Below are 16441 nucleotides of genomic sequence, written 5' to 3'. Positions count from 1 at the left end.
GCTGTGTCTGCAGGGTACCTCCCTGGAGTGCAGCTTTGGGCTGGAAGAGAGCTTCGAGGCTGTGTGGGTGAATGACTCGCTGGTACGCTGCAACCAAGTGGTGGTAAGTGGCATGACCCCAGGAGGGCACAGAGGAGACCCACTCAGCCTCCTTCCCTCCTCACCCTACGTGCTTCTGCTTTCTGGTCCCCCCTTCCCCTGCCCTCATCCATCTTGGTGACACCCTTGCCCCCACGGGAGACCCAGACCCCACCCTCGCTTTTCACACCTCCTCATTTTGCAGCTGCACGCCACCCAGAAGAGCCAGGTGTTTCCACTCAGCCTGAAGCTGAAGGGGCCGCCAGACAGATTCCTAGACAGCCCTAACCCCATGACAGGTGAGTGTCCAACCTATCCCACATCGCCACTGGGAGGGGCCCAGCCTTGGGGACTCCCCCAGCAGCCACAAATGTCATACCCCATAAGTGCCCAAACACTCACTGAGACGCTTGGGCCAGCCCCTCTGCTGTGGCCAGCCTTATACCAATAGTCGTGTACCTCCAGGACCTTACTTCCCCCTCTGAACCTCTGAGCTCTGTTGTCCCTATGTCAAGGGAGGCCACAGCCTTACTGCAAGACTGACCAGGACTCAGTGAACCAGTCCCTCTCAGTCTTGTCTGTAAAATGGGGCATCAGTAGTTCCTCTGCACAGGGTCCCCAGGAGGAGGCGTGTTGATGAGGCTGGGGGCTGGACCCAGGGCTGCATAGTTAGGAGCCGGCCAAGAACTTTAAGGGTGCTGACCCCAGAGTTGCCTCGCTTCAGGCTGACCGTGCTGTCCTGTGTCCACAGTTGAGGTCTACAACTGTGCTATGGGCAGCCCTGACTGTTCCCAGTGCCTGGGCCGTGAGGACCTGGGTCACCTCTGTGTCTGGAATGATGGCTGTCGCCCAAGAGGGCCCCTGCAGCCACTCCCTGGCACCTGCCCAGCCCCCGAGATCCGATCGGTAAGCGCATGCCATGCCGGGCATTACTGACACACAGGCACACATTGCTATGAGATTGGCTCATAGGTCACTTCCTGTGGCTACTGTCTTAATGGGGACGGGCACTGAGAGGTGGGAGGTGGGGGCTTTGACCCATTGATTTTCAAAGCACCCCAGGAAATCTCCATCCTGGTGACAGCTGAGGCTTATAGGAACTCACCAGCCTGATTTAGTTAAGAAAAAAACCTCAGGGAAGGATTCTGATTGACTTAGCCTGGGCCAAGTGCGCACCCCTAGGCCAATAAGCTTCTGGATTAGATGCTGAATTCTGTAGCCAGGCATGGCCACCAAGGGCCGCATGGCATCTTCAGGCTCCCGTGAGACCCATGCAGCCCAGCCACCAGTTGCCCCAGCCCTCTGAACCCTCCATGTCCTCTGCTAAGTAGAGGGTCTGTGTGGCTCCCACCTCTTGTGGGCCCATGTGACAATCAGAGGGACACCCAGACCTCAGACCCTCACTCGCCCTGGTTCCCTGGCAGATTGAGCCTCTGAGTGGCCCCTTGGACGGCGGGACCTTGTTGACCATCCGCGGCAGGAACCTGGGCCGCCGGCTCAGTGATGTGGCACACGGTGTGTGGATTGGCAGTGTAGCCTGTGAACCCCTGGCTGACAGATACACAGTTTCAGAGGAGTGAGTGTCAGGCGCTGCCAACCTAATCCTCACCCCGCCCCCCATGATGGCACATGGCTGGGCCTCCCGCTGTCTCTGCCTGGGCCATTCCTCTATCCTGCCGGCACTCTGCTGCCTCTTCCGGGAAGCCCTCAGGGCTCTCCCTGCCACATCAGCCTTGCTTTGATGAGAACCACTTGATACTAGTAAAGTTTGGGGGGCTCTGATGGGGTATAAAGATCAGGGTGCAACAGCTGGGCCCCAGGGCCTCTGGGGAATTCTGCAAGCAGGAAATTAGCAGGGTTTCCTGTTGAAAGGCACTGAGCCAGGCTTGCAGATAATGGCATCAGGTGGCTAACCTAGGCTAGCTGGGCAAACTGCCCGGTGATCAGAGATCATCTGATCTTACCCCTTGTCTCAGAGCCACAGTCTGGGGAAACCGTGGAGTGTCGTGTCCCCCTTGGCTGTCCCTGCAGTGACCATCTGCCCGTGGAGAACATTGTTGGTTGGGCATTCTGGTGTATGAGTGGGAGGCAGGAGCCATGGGCAGACACAGGTACTGGCTCACCCTCTGTCCACATGCCTGCCTGTCCTCAGGATTGTGTGTGCCACAGGGCCCGCACCAGGGGCCTTCTCAGACGTGGTGACCGTGAACGCCTCCAAGGAGGGCAGGTCACGGGAGCACTTCTCCTATGTGGTAAGTACACCACCACCACCCGCCATCCATCTCGCTCCCCATAAGCCTGCAGCCAGAGCCTAACCCCCTTCCTTCTCCCCAGCTGCCCATGGTCCACTCCCTGGAGCCTGCCCTGGGTCCAAAGGCAGGGGGCACCAGGATCACCATTCACGGCAGTGACCTCCACGTGGGCTCGATGCTCCAGGTCCTGGTGAATGACACGGACCCCTGCACGGACCTTATGTAAGCCATGCCCACAGCCTGCAGCTGGGAGGTGGGTGACCCCCTCCATAGGTCTCATCCGGATATGCCTTGTTCGGTCCCTTCTTGGCTTGGGGTGGATGTGGGAAGGAAGGAGGAGGGAGATGTCTGAGTTGGGCACAACCCAAGCCAGCGTGGGACAGTGGGAAGAAGAAACTGGGCGGAAGTGGCAGAGGACAAGGCCAGAGCACCTGCAGTGGGTGAGCAGCTGGAAAGGGCCACACTCATGGCGTCCGCTCGTCACTCCCCATAGGCGCACGGCCACCAGCATCACCTGCACTGTGCCAAGGGGTACCCTGCCCACTCTGGTGCCTGTGTGTGTGCGCTTTGAGAGCCGGGGCTGCGTGCATGGGAACCTCACCTTCTGGTACATGCAGAACCCCGTCATCACCGCCATCCGTCCGGGCCGCAGCCCTGTCAGGTGAGATCCAGATCCACCCATGCCCACCCCGTCTCACTGTCCAGGCTGCGGGGAGCCTGACAAATCTTGCTGTCCCCTCAGCGGTGGCAGGACCATCACTGTGGCCGGCGAACGTTTCCACATGGTGCAGAACGTATCGATGGCGGTACACCACATTGGCCGGGAGCCCACGGTGAGGGGACAGGGTAGATGGGGGTGAGGGGATGGGGGGGTGAGGTGGTCCTGTGCAGCCAGGGTCCTGAAGTTACTGCTCATGTCTGCTCCACTTGGTCTCTCTATCTCCCCCCCTCTCTTTACCCTCATCCTCCAAATTTCCATTCTCCTGGGTTCATCCTACCCAGTTCTGCAAGGTTCTCAACTCCACGCTCATCACCTGCCCATCTCCTGGAGCCCTGAGCAATGCTTCGGCACCTGTAGACTTCTTCATCAATGGCCGGGCATATACAGACGAAGCAGCTGAGGAGCTGCTGGACCCTGCGGAGGCCCAGCGCGGCAGCCGGTTCCGTCTGGACTACCTCCCCAACCCACAGTTCTCCACGGCCAAGAGGGAGAAGTGGATCAAGCATCATCCAGGGGAGCCGCTCACCTTAGTCATCCATGTGAGCACCTGGCTGGGAGGACAGGTGATGGGGCCAGGGGGCAGCTGACCTGGGAACCCCACCCCCATCCCAGCATCCAATCTGCACCCACAGAAGGAGCAAGACAGCCTAGGGCTGGAGAGCCATGAGTACCACATCAAGATTGGCCAGGTGTCCTGCGACATCCAGATCGTCTCAGACAGAGTCATCCACTGCTCAGTCAATGAGTCTCTGGGCACAGCTGAGGGACAGTTGCCCATCACAGTGAGTGGGCGGGGCTCTGGAGGTGGGCAGGCCCGGCTTCTGGATACAGAAGTCGCTGAGTGTTTTCGTACTCAATAACTTAGGCCAGCAAAGCAGAGCTTTATACCCTGACTTGACAGATGGGGAAACTGAGACCCAAATCATTAATTAGCACCAGAAGCTATTCAAAAGTGGCTCCTGCCTGTTTGGGTGTCCCGCCCAGAGCGTGGCGGGCCAGTCATTATGTAGTACTATGGAGAAGAGCAAAGACAGCCCGGGGGAGGGGGAGGGGGGGCTTCCTGTACTGCATCTGCATACCTCCTGCTGGGTCACCCCTCACCTGTTCCCAGGACAGAAGCCAGACCCCATGGGCTTCTCTGTCACACACCCCCGCCCCGCCGCCCCCCCGCCCTGCCCCCCCCGGCCCCCACCCACTAGGCGATCATCACCACAGCTCTGTACCGAGTTGGCCCCTCTGCAAAACCCTGAATCATAGTTTGTCAGGCACAGTTTGGTCAGGAGGTCACTGTGGCTATCTGTGAGGCTTAGTTAGAGCGGCCAGGTCACTTGCCTGTGGGCACACAGCTAGTGAGAAGAGCTGAGGCTTAGCTCTAGCAAAGCCTGATGTACCACCCCCACCCCACTGTGCACAGATCCAGGTGGGGAACTTCAACCAGACCATTGCCACCCTGCAGCTGGGGGGCAGCGAGACGGCCATCGTGGTGTCCATTGTCATCTGCAGTGTCCTGTTGCTGCTGTCTGTGGTTGGTAAGTAGCCGGCACTTGAGAGAGTCAGGAGGGCATATGTGAATCTCTCTGAGAGTGGCGGTGGGTAAGGTGTGGGCACAATTAGGCACCCTGAGGTGGGGACAGGTCGAAGGTGGCAGATATCGGTCAGATCTCCTGTGCTCGGGCCATTGGCTTTGGATGCAAGGCAGAGGGATGTGAGGGCTGCTGGAGAGAGGCTGTTCAGGAGAAATGATCCCGTGTGTTTAAGCAGCGTGGCAGAGCAAAGCCCCCCTGCACTGCTGGAGGAAGAAGGTACGCTTTCCTTGGGAAAGGGCCTCAGTTCCCAAAAGTTGTTAGGCAGAGATGGCCCAGTAAATCCACACTGGGATACCTACCCAAGAGAAAGGAAACCATGTCCACATAAAATCTTGTGTGCGGATGTTTGTAGCAATATTACTTATAATAATCAAGAGGTCACAACCACCCAATGTCCATCAAATGATAAATGGGTAATTAAAATGTGGTGTATCCATACAATGGAGTGTTCAGCCATAAAAAGAAATGAAGTCCCAATACATTCCACAACATAGATGGGTCTTGAAAACATGGAAAATTAAAAAGATAGACACAAAAGACTATATATTGCCCAACTGTTTTTTTATTGGAAGTATCTAGAATAGGCAAATTCATAGAGACAGAAAGATTAGTGGTTGTCTGGGAGAGGGAGGAAATGGGGAGCAACTCCTTAAAGGGTGAGGGTCTCCCTTGAACACTAAGAATGTTCTAAAACTGCCGGGCGGTGGTGGCTCACGCCTTTAATCCCAGCACTCGGGAGGCAGAGGCAGGTGGATCTCTGTGAGTTCGAGGCCAGCCTGGACTACCAAGTGAGTTCCAGGAAAGGCGCAAAGCTACACAGAGAAACCCTGTCTTGAAAAACCAAAAAAAAAAAAAAATGTTCTAAAACTGATAACACTGATGGCCCATGGTCTATAAACTCAGACCCCTGGCCTGGGTTATAGAGTCCTTGTGTGCATTTGGAGGCCAGAGGCGTGGCCGCTCAGTGGCTGTCATCTCTGTTTTGAGGCAGGATCTCTCACTGGGACCTGGAGCTCGATGGCTTCGCTAGGCTTGCAGGCCTGCGAGCCCCAGGCATCTGCCTCTCCCTCCCTTCCCAGCACTCGGACTGCAGGCTCATGCCACCATGCCCTGCTTTCTATAGAAGTCCTGGGGATCAAACCCGGGTCCTCACATGTGCACAAATGCTTTCCCAAGTAAGCCATCACCCCAGCTCCCATGTTTTGTTTTTTAAATTCCTGTGTCCAGTTTTCAAAAGCTATGAGGGAAAACAGGAAGATGAACACCCTGGATGTTTTGTTCCTAAAACTACTATCCACAATATTTCTCTATATACCAGTGGATGGATACTCCATCCCTCCCAGGGAAAGCAGGTACTGTATACTGCTTTGAAAAGTTGAACTCACAAGGCACACCAGGGCAGAAGAAACAAATCGCCCATACTTTTTTTTTTTTTTTTTTTTTTTAGTTCTTTTAATGATGTCAATGTTTCCATCTTGTAACGCCCATACTTCTTTGACCCAGAGAAAGCCCCTGGTGACTGCTGTTTGACACATTTCTTTTTCTAAGAAAAGCCATCAAGGGTTGCCCTGCTGGCTGGTCCCCAAACCCTCCGTTGTCAAGGAGGGACAAAGGGCAGAAGGGCTGAGGACAACTGTTTGCCTCCTGCCTAGAAGCACCGAGGCCCGTGGGTCGAGCCTGTCCTTCCAGGCCCACAGCCTCAACAGCAGCTGCCCGCTCACACCTTTTCACGGCCTCTGCTGTCCACAGCCCTGTTTGTCTTCTGCACCAAGAGCCGCCGTGCCGAGCGCTACTGGCAGAAGACCCTGCTGCAGATGGAAGAGATGGAGTCTCAGATCCGAGAGGAGATCCGCAAAGGTGGGTACCAGGGTCGGGTGGCGCGGCCCGTGGCTGGGCAGGACCGCTCACGGCTGACCGCTCAGGGCTGATCGCTCACGGCTGCCGCTCCGTCCCACAGGCTTTGCAGAGCTGCAGACAGACATGACGGATCTCACCAAGGAGCTGAACCGCAGCCAGGGCATCCCCTTCTTGGAGTACAAGCACTTTGTGACTCGAACCTTCTTCCCCAAGGTACACAGCCTCCAGCATGCATTGGTCACCACGGGGGCGGGGGGGGGGGGGAGTTGGAATCAATGCACCTCTGTGGAGCCCGCACTCCTGTCCACAGCCACCCTGGTTCCCTCTCTCTCCCCCGTTCCCTGCTTACTTGTTGTTTAGCTTTCTATATGGAAGACTGCTGTCATGTCCCCGTGTTGACCTACCTCCCCCCTCACTAAGGGAGCTGAGCAGGGGGCTAAGGACTCTCTCGGGTCCCTGCCAGACTTCTCGGTCTCCACATTCCCATTTCCTCTTGGTCCAGGGTCCATGGGCTTACTGTCCCCTCTGCAATAGCCCAAGGAAAAACCTGGCTCCACCACTTCAGGAACTCCCCTCCAGCTTTTTCCAACCTCAGAACCTAGCAGCCTGCCTGCCTCAGTCTCCCCTCTTGCAGCTGAGCTCAGTGGCTCTTGTTTGACCCTGAGGCTCAGGTCCCTTGCTGTGCTACACCATGATCTATGCCCCTCTAGGGAGCCCTGGGTCCCAGGCCACCGTGCGGCCCCGCCACTCTCCATGGCGTGTGGCGACCCCGGTGCCTGTCAGTCTGCAGAGCTAAAGCACTGGCTTCTCTCCGCAGTGTTCTTCCCTCTATGAAGAGAGGTACGTGTTACCCTCACAGACCCTCAACTCCCAAGGCAGCTCCCCACCCCAGGAAACCCACCCGCTGCTGGGAGAGTGGAACGTGAGTACCTGGCTCCAGGGGCTTCCACCCACTCTGTGATCCAGATCATTAGAAGGTAGCGGGTCCTCCCCTCTGGGAGACATTCAAGCAGCCGTTCAGGGTGCTGGCCAGGCAGAGCGCACAGCCATGTGATCTCATGCCACCGCTGCGTACACATAGGAAGGGGCACACAGAGTGCATGTTGGGCTGCCCCTCTGAGCGCCTCTTTGTCACTCTGCCTGTCTCCAGGAGAAGTTAGGAAGCATGCCCCAGTGGCAGGTAGTGAACACCCTATCCCAGGGGGCATCTAAGCAACCAGCATGGGTCCGGGGGGCCTCCTTGGATACATAACACCAGTGTTTCCCTCTGCGTCCACAGATCCCGGAACACTGCCGGCCCAGCATGGAGGAGGGGATCAGCTTGTTCTCCTCGTTGCTCAACAACAAGCACTTCCTTATCATCTTTGTCCACGCCCTGGAGCAGCAGAAGGACTTCGCTGTGCGGGACAGGTCAGGCTGCGTGAGATGTAGGGACACAGGGGTCCCCGGGCAGCTGTCACCCACCACATATCAAACCACAGTCTCTGGGACTCCCGGACGTTCCTCATGGCCCCTCACAGGCTCCCGGTGTAGGCAGACTCTTCTGGCTATCTGTAGGAGCTGCCATGGAGGGCCACCCTGGTCCAGCAGGGAGGTGGCCTGACCTTACTGATCCTCCATGCCTGCAGGTGCAGCCTGGCGTCACTGCTGACCATCGCGCTGCATGGTAAGCTGGAGTACTACACAAGCATCATGAAGGAGTTGCTGGTGGATCTCATCGACGCCTCGGCCGCCAAGAACCCGAAGCTCATGTTGCGGCGCACCGAGTCGGTGGTAGAGAAGATGCTTACCAACTGGATGTCCATCTGCATGTATGGCTGCCTGAGGGTGAGGCCCCTCTCTGCCCAGAAGCCCCGCCCCTACAGGCAGAGCTAACTTCATTAAGGTCTGCCCTTTAGGGCGGGGGTGGTGCCGTTCCATGGGACCCCTTTGGACAGGTGGGATACGGAAGCTTGGCGAAGATCTGGCTAGCCTGCTCCAGGGGCACACAGCACTCTCAGGCGGGCCAGAGGCTGGTGGGTCTTGTCCTGTAGCCTTGGTCCTCAAACCCCCTCCCCTAGTGGGGAGCAGCATTTGGAGGAGCTTCAGGTCCCTGCATTCCTGAGCCTTCCTCCCCTTAGGGGAGGGGGCACAGAAGCAAAACTTCAAGTATTGAACAGCCCCTGCCATAGAGCAGAGCCTGGCCCAGTCTGGCTGATGCCTGATTGGAAAAGCCAAGAGGGTTTCCTGGAGCAGGTGACTCACCCTGAGCCCTGAGGGCTCAGTGGGAAGGAGCTAAGGGGCCCAGGCCAAGGGGGCAGCCCAGATATAGGGTACAGCATGAGCCAAGATCAGGGGAGGGCACATCACAGAGCTTTAGGCAGCCAGGGCCTCTCTCTGGAGTCAGACTAGTGAGGACATCGCAAAGCACCACCCGTGGGCCAGCCCAGGATCCAGCTACCCCAAGGTGGCAGAGGTCCAGGGACCAACTAGGCATCCTTCAAGAAAGGCAAAGGCCTGGACAGGACCCAGAACCAGAACCTTAACTGTTCTGGGCTGTGACTGGACGCTGGTACAACCTGGCTGTGTGGTTCTGGGCAAGTCATTACCCTCTCTGGACTTCAGTTTCGTTTTGTCAAATGATACCCCAGCCTAGGAGCCCTGTGGCTCGTCCTGGGACAATCAGAGTAGAAAAGAAATAGGAGAGAAGCCACGTTCTGAGCCATCAGGGACCACAGGGGCCACAGTAGACTCTGGACCCAAGTTTTGTAGCCACTGTGGGTGACCTTAGCCTGGCTTTCCCCTGCCAGATAATGGGGTGCTGGTGACTCCCAGGCCAGACCACTGTAGCAGGAAGCAGGGCTGGCAGCTGCCTTGACGCTGCTGCCAAAGCAGCCTGATGTTATTACAAACTTAATTTTCCCTCCAAACCTATTCACCATGGGCCGTTCAGTATCCGCCCTCCACGGAACAGCTGGGCCCTAGCCCTGGAGTGGTGGGGAAGGTCAGCTTGAGGCTGCGGGCGGTGGTCGGAGTGGGATGTGAAGTCTGGTTGGGCGGACGTTCCCTAAAGACATCCATCTTGGGTCTCCTCGAGGCTTCTTCTGGGTCCTGGTTCCACACAGCCGTAGCTGACAGGCTCCAGCTTTGTAGAAAGGCATAGGAGTCCTCAGGCACAGGAGTCCAGAGTTCAAGTTTTACGTCTCCCTTTTACTTCTCTCCCTCAGAGGTGGCAGGGTGCTTGCCCTCTCTGAGCCTCCGCGAGGATGGCTGCTGGCCCCTGGCTGTGTGGCTGGGATGCCGTGGAGACACCCTGGAGAGGGGGTGGGTGTCGGCGTCTACAGGAGGTGGTGACTCCTGCCCCTCTCGGTGCTCACAGGAGACTGTAGGTGAGCCGTTCTTCCTGCTGTTGTGTGCCATCAAGCAGCAGATCAACAAAGGCTCCATCGACGCCATCACGGGGAAAGCCCGCTACACGCTCAATGAGGAGTGGTTGCTGAGGGAGAACATTGAGGCCAAGCCCCGGGTGAGCCAGGGCCGGGGCACTGGTCCCCTCGTGGGTGAGCGTCCTTAGCTGGGCTGTCCTGGCCTCCAGTCTGGACCAGGCCTCCCCAGCTGGGGCCGCCAGGCCTGATGATGACGATGGCCCTTTGCTGACACCCCCCCCTCTCTCTTGTGCAGAACCTGAACGTGTCCTTCCAGGGCTGTGGTATGGATTCACTGAGCGTGCGGGCCATGGACACAGACACGCTGACGCAGGTGAAGGAGAAGATCCTGGAAGCCTTCTGCAAGAATGTACCCTACTCACAGTGGCCGCGGGCGGAGGACGTGGACCTCGGTGGGCAAGGGCAGGCACCATGCCTGGCTGCTGGCTGCTGCAGCCTCTTTCCCTGTGTTAGTCGAGGCCCTGGAGTTCCCCATGAGGGAGATTCCCTTGTTCTGCAGCTGTGGGCAACAGCAAAAAGCAATCAAGAAACGCTTGTCCAAGAGGGCTTGGGGGCTGGGTTTTGAGGGATGTGTAAGAGTCACAGTCAGACCACTTACCAGAAACTCTTCCTGAAGTTCACCCTGCATTAGGCCCTGCCCTGTACTCTGGACAGTTAGGGTGAACAGCTGGGCTCCCAAAGGGGTGTGGCCCTGCTTTTTAATCCAGAAGGAGAAAATGAGGTTGCTTCTGCTGTGGCCCAGGCTAATGGCTGCCCCTGGAGCCACCCACTTCCCTAGCCCTGATGCCCCTTTTCTCCTCCAGAATGGTTTGCCTCAAGCACCCAGAGCTACGTCCTCCGGGACCTGGATGACACGTCAGTGGTGGAGGACGGCCGTAAGAAACTGAACACGCTGGCCCACTATAAGGTGCCCAACCTGACCCAGCCACCCCACCCCCACCCCCTCTCCTCTCTATCCTCTGGCTTCTGACCTCCTCTCTCCTCTTGTCAGATTCCTGAGGGTGCCTCCCTAGCCATGAGCCTCACAGACAAGAAGGACAACACGCTGGGCCGAGGTAAGGATGGAGCTGGGGAAGGGATCCAGGCGGGGGTGTGAGGGAGCTGCCTTCCTGGGCTCCTCTGAGCTGTGCTGGGGGGAACTGAGGACTGGGGGCCCTCCACCTCGGTGCTGCTGTATCCAGGCTGATTGCTTCCAACAGCTAGAGCAAGGCCCCAGGAGGATACATGCACTTCTAGGAGGCCCTGACCATGGCCAGGCCTGATCCTCCAACTCCAGACCACGCCCTCACATGCCCCAGGGCCCAGATCCTTGGGGGTCCCAGGATCCCTGTGAGGTGGAAAGCCAGATCTTGGCTCTCTCTATCTCTCTACAGCTTGTTCTCTGGGCATCTCTCTCTCTTGCTCCCTCCCTGACTCGGGTTACCCTCCCCACCCCCCTCATTTGTTTATTGTGTGTTTCCCTTTTGCAGTAAAAGACTTGGACACAGAAAAGTATTTCCATTTGGTGAGTGCCCGGCCTCAGGCCCTGGGGAGCCGGCTTTTCTGGGCGTGGCTTTGGCTTTCTGCCTCCCCAGGCCTCCAGGAAAGTGCTCCTAGGCCCTGGGAAAAGCCAGAGTGGGTGAGGGACCCGAGGTGGGCCCAGGGGCTGGGAGGACTGGGGAGGGTGCCAACCCTGCCCACCTTGCAGGTGCTGCCCACAGATGAGCTGGTAGAGCCTAAGAAGCCCTACCGACAGAGCCATCGCAAGAAGGTGTTGCCAGAGATCTACCTGACCCGCCTGCTGTCTACCAAGGTGGGCCCCACCTCCGTCTCCACCCCTGCAGGGACTTGAAGGGGGTCCTGTGCTCTAAGGAGAAGTCTGTGTATTCTTGCCACCACCCAGTGGGCAGCAGAGGACCCAGGGGCACTTCGTGTCCTCAGGTCCCAAGACTCAGGACAACACCCAGAGCCCCCATTCTGGTCCCCCTCCCCCACTATGTCCCGGGGTCTTGATGGGCATTCCCACCCTGCCAAGAAAGCATCATTGACAAAACACATTTAAGAATCTTGAGGCTCAGGGGGCTGGGGAGATGGCTCAGCAGTTCAGAGCACTGGCTGCTGCTCTTCCAGAGGACCCGAGTTCAATTCCCAGCATCCACATGGCAGCTCACAACCGTCTGTGACTCCAGTTCCAGGTGTTCTGACACCCTCACACAGATATACATGCAGGCAAAACACCAATGCACATAAAATAAAAATTAAAAAAAAAGAATCTTGAGGTGCAAAGATGCTCTGAGGCTGGACTGATGTCCCACATCTTCCCTGCAGGGCACACTGCAGAAGTTCCTGGATGACCTGTTCAAGGCTATCCTGAGCATCCGAGAGGACAAGCCCCCGCTGGCCGTCAAGTATTTCTTTGACTTCCTAGAGGAGCAGGCAGAGAAGAGAGGCATCTCTGACCCTGACACCCTGCACATCTGGAAGACCAACAGGTGGTGGCCGTGGGGTGGGGCACAAATGATGTGATGGCATCAGGGTAGGCAAGGCAGAGCCTGGCCTGGGTGCTGCCTGCCTGGAGTCAGATCCTGTCTGCCATCCCCCCTACCCCCTGCTGTGTGGTCTCCAGTGAGAGACTTAGTTAGCTCTCTGTGCTGCAGTCTCCCTCTGTAAAACCAGAAGGCCTCATCTGAGCTTGCCCTCACCTCCCTCTCTCCATGCCCCATCACGTAGAGGGACGCCAAAGCCCTTAGCCATCCAGGCCCGAGGTCGCACAGACTGGGGAATGGCAGGACACGCTGCAGCTCTGTCTCACACGCCCAGTTCGGAGCTTCCTTTGAGGCCCATCTTAGCTTTTGGGGGTCACATACCCCACCAAGAAGTTCCCAGAACTCAGCCTGACCCTCCCGAAAAAACGCCCGTGTAAATTCAGTTGCAGTTTTCTCCCTGCTCGGGGGAGAGGAGAAGCCCAGGCTCTGCAGGGCTGAGAAGGGGATTGTCCCCAACCCCCTCTGGCCTCCTGAGGACAGTCAGCCCTGCCTTCTGCGTGCAAGGCCGAGTGGGGGAGGAGCCTGGACCCAGGCAGCAGGGGGGGGCCTCCTAATGAGAACCAGGAGTCTAGCATGCAAGGGGCGGGAGGCTCTCTGGGGTGAGGGTTGGCCTGTAGCTGGCAGGGGAAGGCTGAGGTGCCCAGAGGCTGCAGGGGCTGTGAGAATCAGCATTGTAGTCTACCTCCCAGGCCCTTCACTGAGCTCCTGCACCCCCACTGTCCCTGCCCCACAGCCTTCCGCTCCGCTTCTGGGTGAACATCTTGAAAAACCCCCAGTTTGTCTTCGACATAGAGAAGACAGACCACATCGATGCCTGCCTGTCTGTCATCGCGCAGGCCTTCATTGATGCCTGCTCCATCTCTGACCTACAGCTGGGCAAGGTTAGCTACTCCAGCTCCTCCTGAGTAGGGGGAGGGGCTAGCCTGAACTCTGTGAGTCCTTCAAGGTGGGCAGAGAGTGGGTGGCAGGCCAGAGGGAGCCCCACAGGCACCTACCAAGGGCAGAGGAAATGCTGGTTCAGAGAGTAGAAGCCACAAAGCCTTCTGAGAAGAGAGGTGACCTGGCTAGGCAGCCCAGAACTCTGAGGCCATGAGCACCCATGGGATCGCAGAACCAGGCTGGTGCTGTGGGGTGAGGGCCGGGCCCTGTCTCTAGCCCTGGAGTCTGAGCCCACAAGGGAAAGGAAATGTCACCACTTCACACATGCATTCCGTGACAACAAAGAACTGCCAGCATACATACGTAGCACATGGTGCTTTTGGGGTGTTGGAAGTGCAGGGTGGGAAACATTCCCGCAGCCAAGAACCAGCTTCCAGCCATCTCAGCCACCAAATCCCATCACCCTAATAAGGGTGTAAACAAGACAGGCTGCGGGCTGCGTGCAGCAGAGGGCTGCTGGCACACAGCCCAGGAGCTCTTCCCATTAAATGAAAGTCCCCCCCATGGGTCACTGTCCTCACAGCCCCCAGCATAGTAGGCCAAGGCCTCCATGCAAGAGAGGGGGAGGGCGAGAAGACTCCCAGGTCCCAAGTCTGACTGAGTGTTGTTTAGCCATGGTCGAGGACCCACTAAGGCCCTCTAGGTGGCAGTGGGGACAAGTCCCATCTTCCAGCCACCCATACCAAATGCTGTGGTATCCCTCACAGGACTCACCCACCAACAAGCTTCTGTATGCGAAGGAGATCCCCGAGTACCGGAAGATTGTGCAGCGCTATTACAAACAGATCCAGGACATGACTCCTCTCAGCGAACAGGAAATGAACGCACACCTCGCCGAGGAGTCTCGGGTAGGTGGCCTGGGGAGCCTAGGCAAGGAGGTAGTGACAATGGCCTTGACCTCGAGGGGCCAGCACCCATCAGGATGGGGCAGGAGACACAGGAAGAATTTTGGGGCAGCCACAGTTTCCCTCCTTTGCGTACACCTTCATCAACATATTTTCCCCAAAGTCCAAGGATAGGGTGGAGTATACTCAGAAGATGTGGGAGGTTGGAATTCTGGGTCCAGGAAACCAGTGTGTCCCTAGGTTGGAGGGGCCTGAATTAGTCTATCAGCAGGCTGTGGGAAGGGAGTGGACTGGGTCCTAACCTGGAGGGTTAAACCTTCCCTTTCCTCTTACCCCCCACCTTTATAGAAATATCAGAATGAGTTCAATACCAACGTGGCCATGGCTGAGATCTATAAATATGCTAAGAGGTATCGCCCACAGGTGAGCTCCCCCACCCAAGATTTGCCCATTTCAGCCCATAAAAGTGAAGTTCTCACTTTAGGTTTATCTGGGGGTGTTGGCACTTTGATGAGGCCACTGGTGAGTGCCCCCTCCCAAGACCTAAGGCATGGCACAACTGACCCACCGCCTCCCCTCAGATCATGGCTGCCCTGGAGGCCAACCCCACTGCCCGAAGGACCCAGCTCCAGCACAAGTTTGAGCAAGTGGTAGCTCTGATGGAGAACAACATCTATGAGTGTTACAGCGAGGCCTGAGGCAGGAGAGTGACCAAAAGCTACTGCCAGGGAGATGGTGGCCAGGCCACTTGGGCCTCGTCTGGTCTCTTCCCCACACCTCTTAACCTGGGCTGGGAACTGACAGAGAGGAGCCTGCTGGGTGAGAAAGGAGGAGGACCCTGGCCTCTTAGAGCCCCAGAGCTCTCAGCCTCGTCCCCTGGGGCATCTCTGTCCTTCCATCTACCCAAGATCGGACTCTGGGACAAGGGCTTCGAACATCGCTGCCAGTCCTGGAGAAGGCTTTCCCTGCCAACCAGGACGGCCTGGACCGCGCCTGCCTGCACCGTGCCTGCCCGCTCGCTCTGCTCCAGGCTGCTCAGCACACATTGGGAGAGGTGGCCGTATCCCAGAACACTACCTCATCCACCTGGCAGAGGGGAGCCTGCGATTGATTTCAGCTTCAACCACCAAGATGTTGTCTGTGTCCCTCACCCAGAGGGGGCCCTGGCCACCAACAATTCCAAGCAGGGTCAGATTTTTTTTGTTGTTGTTGTTCTATCGGCCAGCGGCAGCATGGGCAGTGCCCATTGCCCACAGAATGGTGGAGAGGAGGAGACAGGTTGGGGGGTTCCTGGTCCTCCAGAAAGGGAGGAAGTCGAGGACGCGGGGCTGTAGCTGGACTACCCAGTCTTCCTGGAAGTATTTCTAAAGAGCACCACTTTTTTTGTTGTTTTGTTTTTTAAATCTTTTATATATTAAAGAAAACTTATCATGCACCAACTGTGAATTGCTGCCGCTTGTGCAGAAGACCCATGGGTCCCCAGGGGCTCCCGGTGTGACACTGGAAATGACTGTCCCAGGAAGACAAAGTAAGCATCTGTCCCCGTAGCTGTGGGGACTGGCTCAGAGCCTGAGGCGGCTGGGCTGGAGGGGAAGGCTGGGACTCTCTGGAACATTCTTTATAATAAAAGCCTGCCGGGAAAACCTCCTATGGGCTTCAACCTTTGTCCTAAGATGGCCGAGGGGGAGGATGGGGCTGTCTCTTCATTCTGCTTATGGCAGAGAGGAAGTGCAGAGCCTAGCCTCCCATCCTGCCTAAGGGCAGACCTCTGCCCTCTGCCGACTGGGAGTTTGAGGCTGCACCCTCTCTCCCCATGGACAGCCCTGCCACCCAGGAAGACGTCACCACCTCGTGTACTACTACCTCCCATTTGTGCTGTACTGGACATGGAACCCATTGCCCTGTGCTGGCTTGAACATACTCTCCCACTGAGCCACACCCAGCCCCCACCTTGTCTTTGTTCAAACCTAGGAGAAGCAGACACTGTCTTCATTTTGCAGACGTAGAAACAGTGTCAAGGGGCTGGAAGAGTTTCAAGGGGTCACACAGTCAAGAAGGCCAAAATGGGAACTAGACATCTGGATCCCTTTCTCCTTGCCCAAGCCCCTCCCTCTAAAGAAATCCCTACCTCCAAATTCGAGGGGGTTCCAAAACTGACCACACACCCCCCAATTCTCTCATCTGGTCTTCAACTGTACACCCCTTGTTTCAGG

The 16441-nt window shown here is 57.2% G+C and overlaps 1 protein-coding gene across 1 annotated transcript in view; it reads left to right on the top strand.

The window, feature by feature from the left end:
• Nucleotides 1-15874, top strand: part of Plxnd1 (plexin D1) — a 42541-nt gene extending 26667 nt beyond the window's left edge. The window contains exons 10-36 of the mRNA XM_052720435.1: nt 14-103; nt 284-377; nt 830-984; nt 1503-1654; nt 2231-2330; nt 2413-2552; nt 2824-2991; nt 3073-3163; nt 3333-3590; nt 3684-3833; nt 4466-4580; nt 6387-6494; nt 6595-6707; nt 7312-7416; nt 7774-7904; nt 8123-8321; nt 9853-9999; nt 10155-10311; nt 10723-10826; nt 10911-10974; nt 11389-11423; nt 11607-11711; nt 12227-12390; nt 13178-13325; nt 14091-14231; nt 14577-14651; nt 14810-15874. Of these exons, the coding sequence (XP_052576395.1) occupies nt 14-103; nt 284-377; nt 830-984; nt 1503-1654; nt 2231-2330; nt 2413-2552; nt 2824-2991; nt 3073-3163; nt 3333-3590; nt 3684-3833; nt 4466-4580; nt 6387-6494; nt 6595-6707; nt 7312-7416; nt 7774-7904; nt 8123-8321; nt 9853-9999; nt 10155-10311; nt 10723-10826; nt 10911-10974; nt 11389-11423; nt 11607-11711; nt 12227-12390; nt 13178-13325; nt 14091-14231; nt 14577-14651; nt 14810-14926 (3426 nt within the window). The 3' untranslated portion in view covers nt 14927-15874. The remainder of the gene's footprint in view (nt 1-13; nt 104-283; nt 378-829; nt 985-1502; nt 1655-2230; nt 2331-2412; nt 2553-2823; nt 2992-3072; nt 3164-3332; nt 3591-3683; nt 3834-4465; nt 4581-6386; nt 6495-6594; nt 6708-7311; nt 7417-7773; nt 7905-8122; nt 8322-9852; nt 10000-10154; nt 10312-10722; nt 10827-10910; nt 10975-11388; nt 11424-11606; nt 11712-12226; nt 12391-13177; nt 13326-14090; nt 14232-14576; nt 14652-14809) is intronic.
• Nucleotides 15875-16441: the final 567 nt, after the last annotated feature.

This window comes from Peromyscus californicus, unplaced genomic scaffold, assembly GCF_007827085.1.
Source record: "Peromyscus californicus insignis strain IS unplaced genomic scaffold, ASM782708v3 Scaffold_6__1_contigs__length_162567912, whole genome shotgun sequence".
Classification (NCBI taxonomy): domain Eukaryota; kingdom Metazoa; phylum Chordata; class Mammalia; order Rodentia; family Cricetidae; genus Peromyscus; species Peromyscus californicus.
This window is presented reverse-complemented; position numbering and strand designations above follow the sequence as displayed.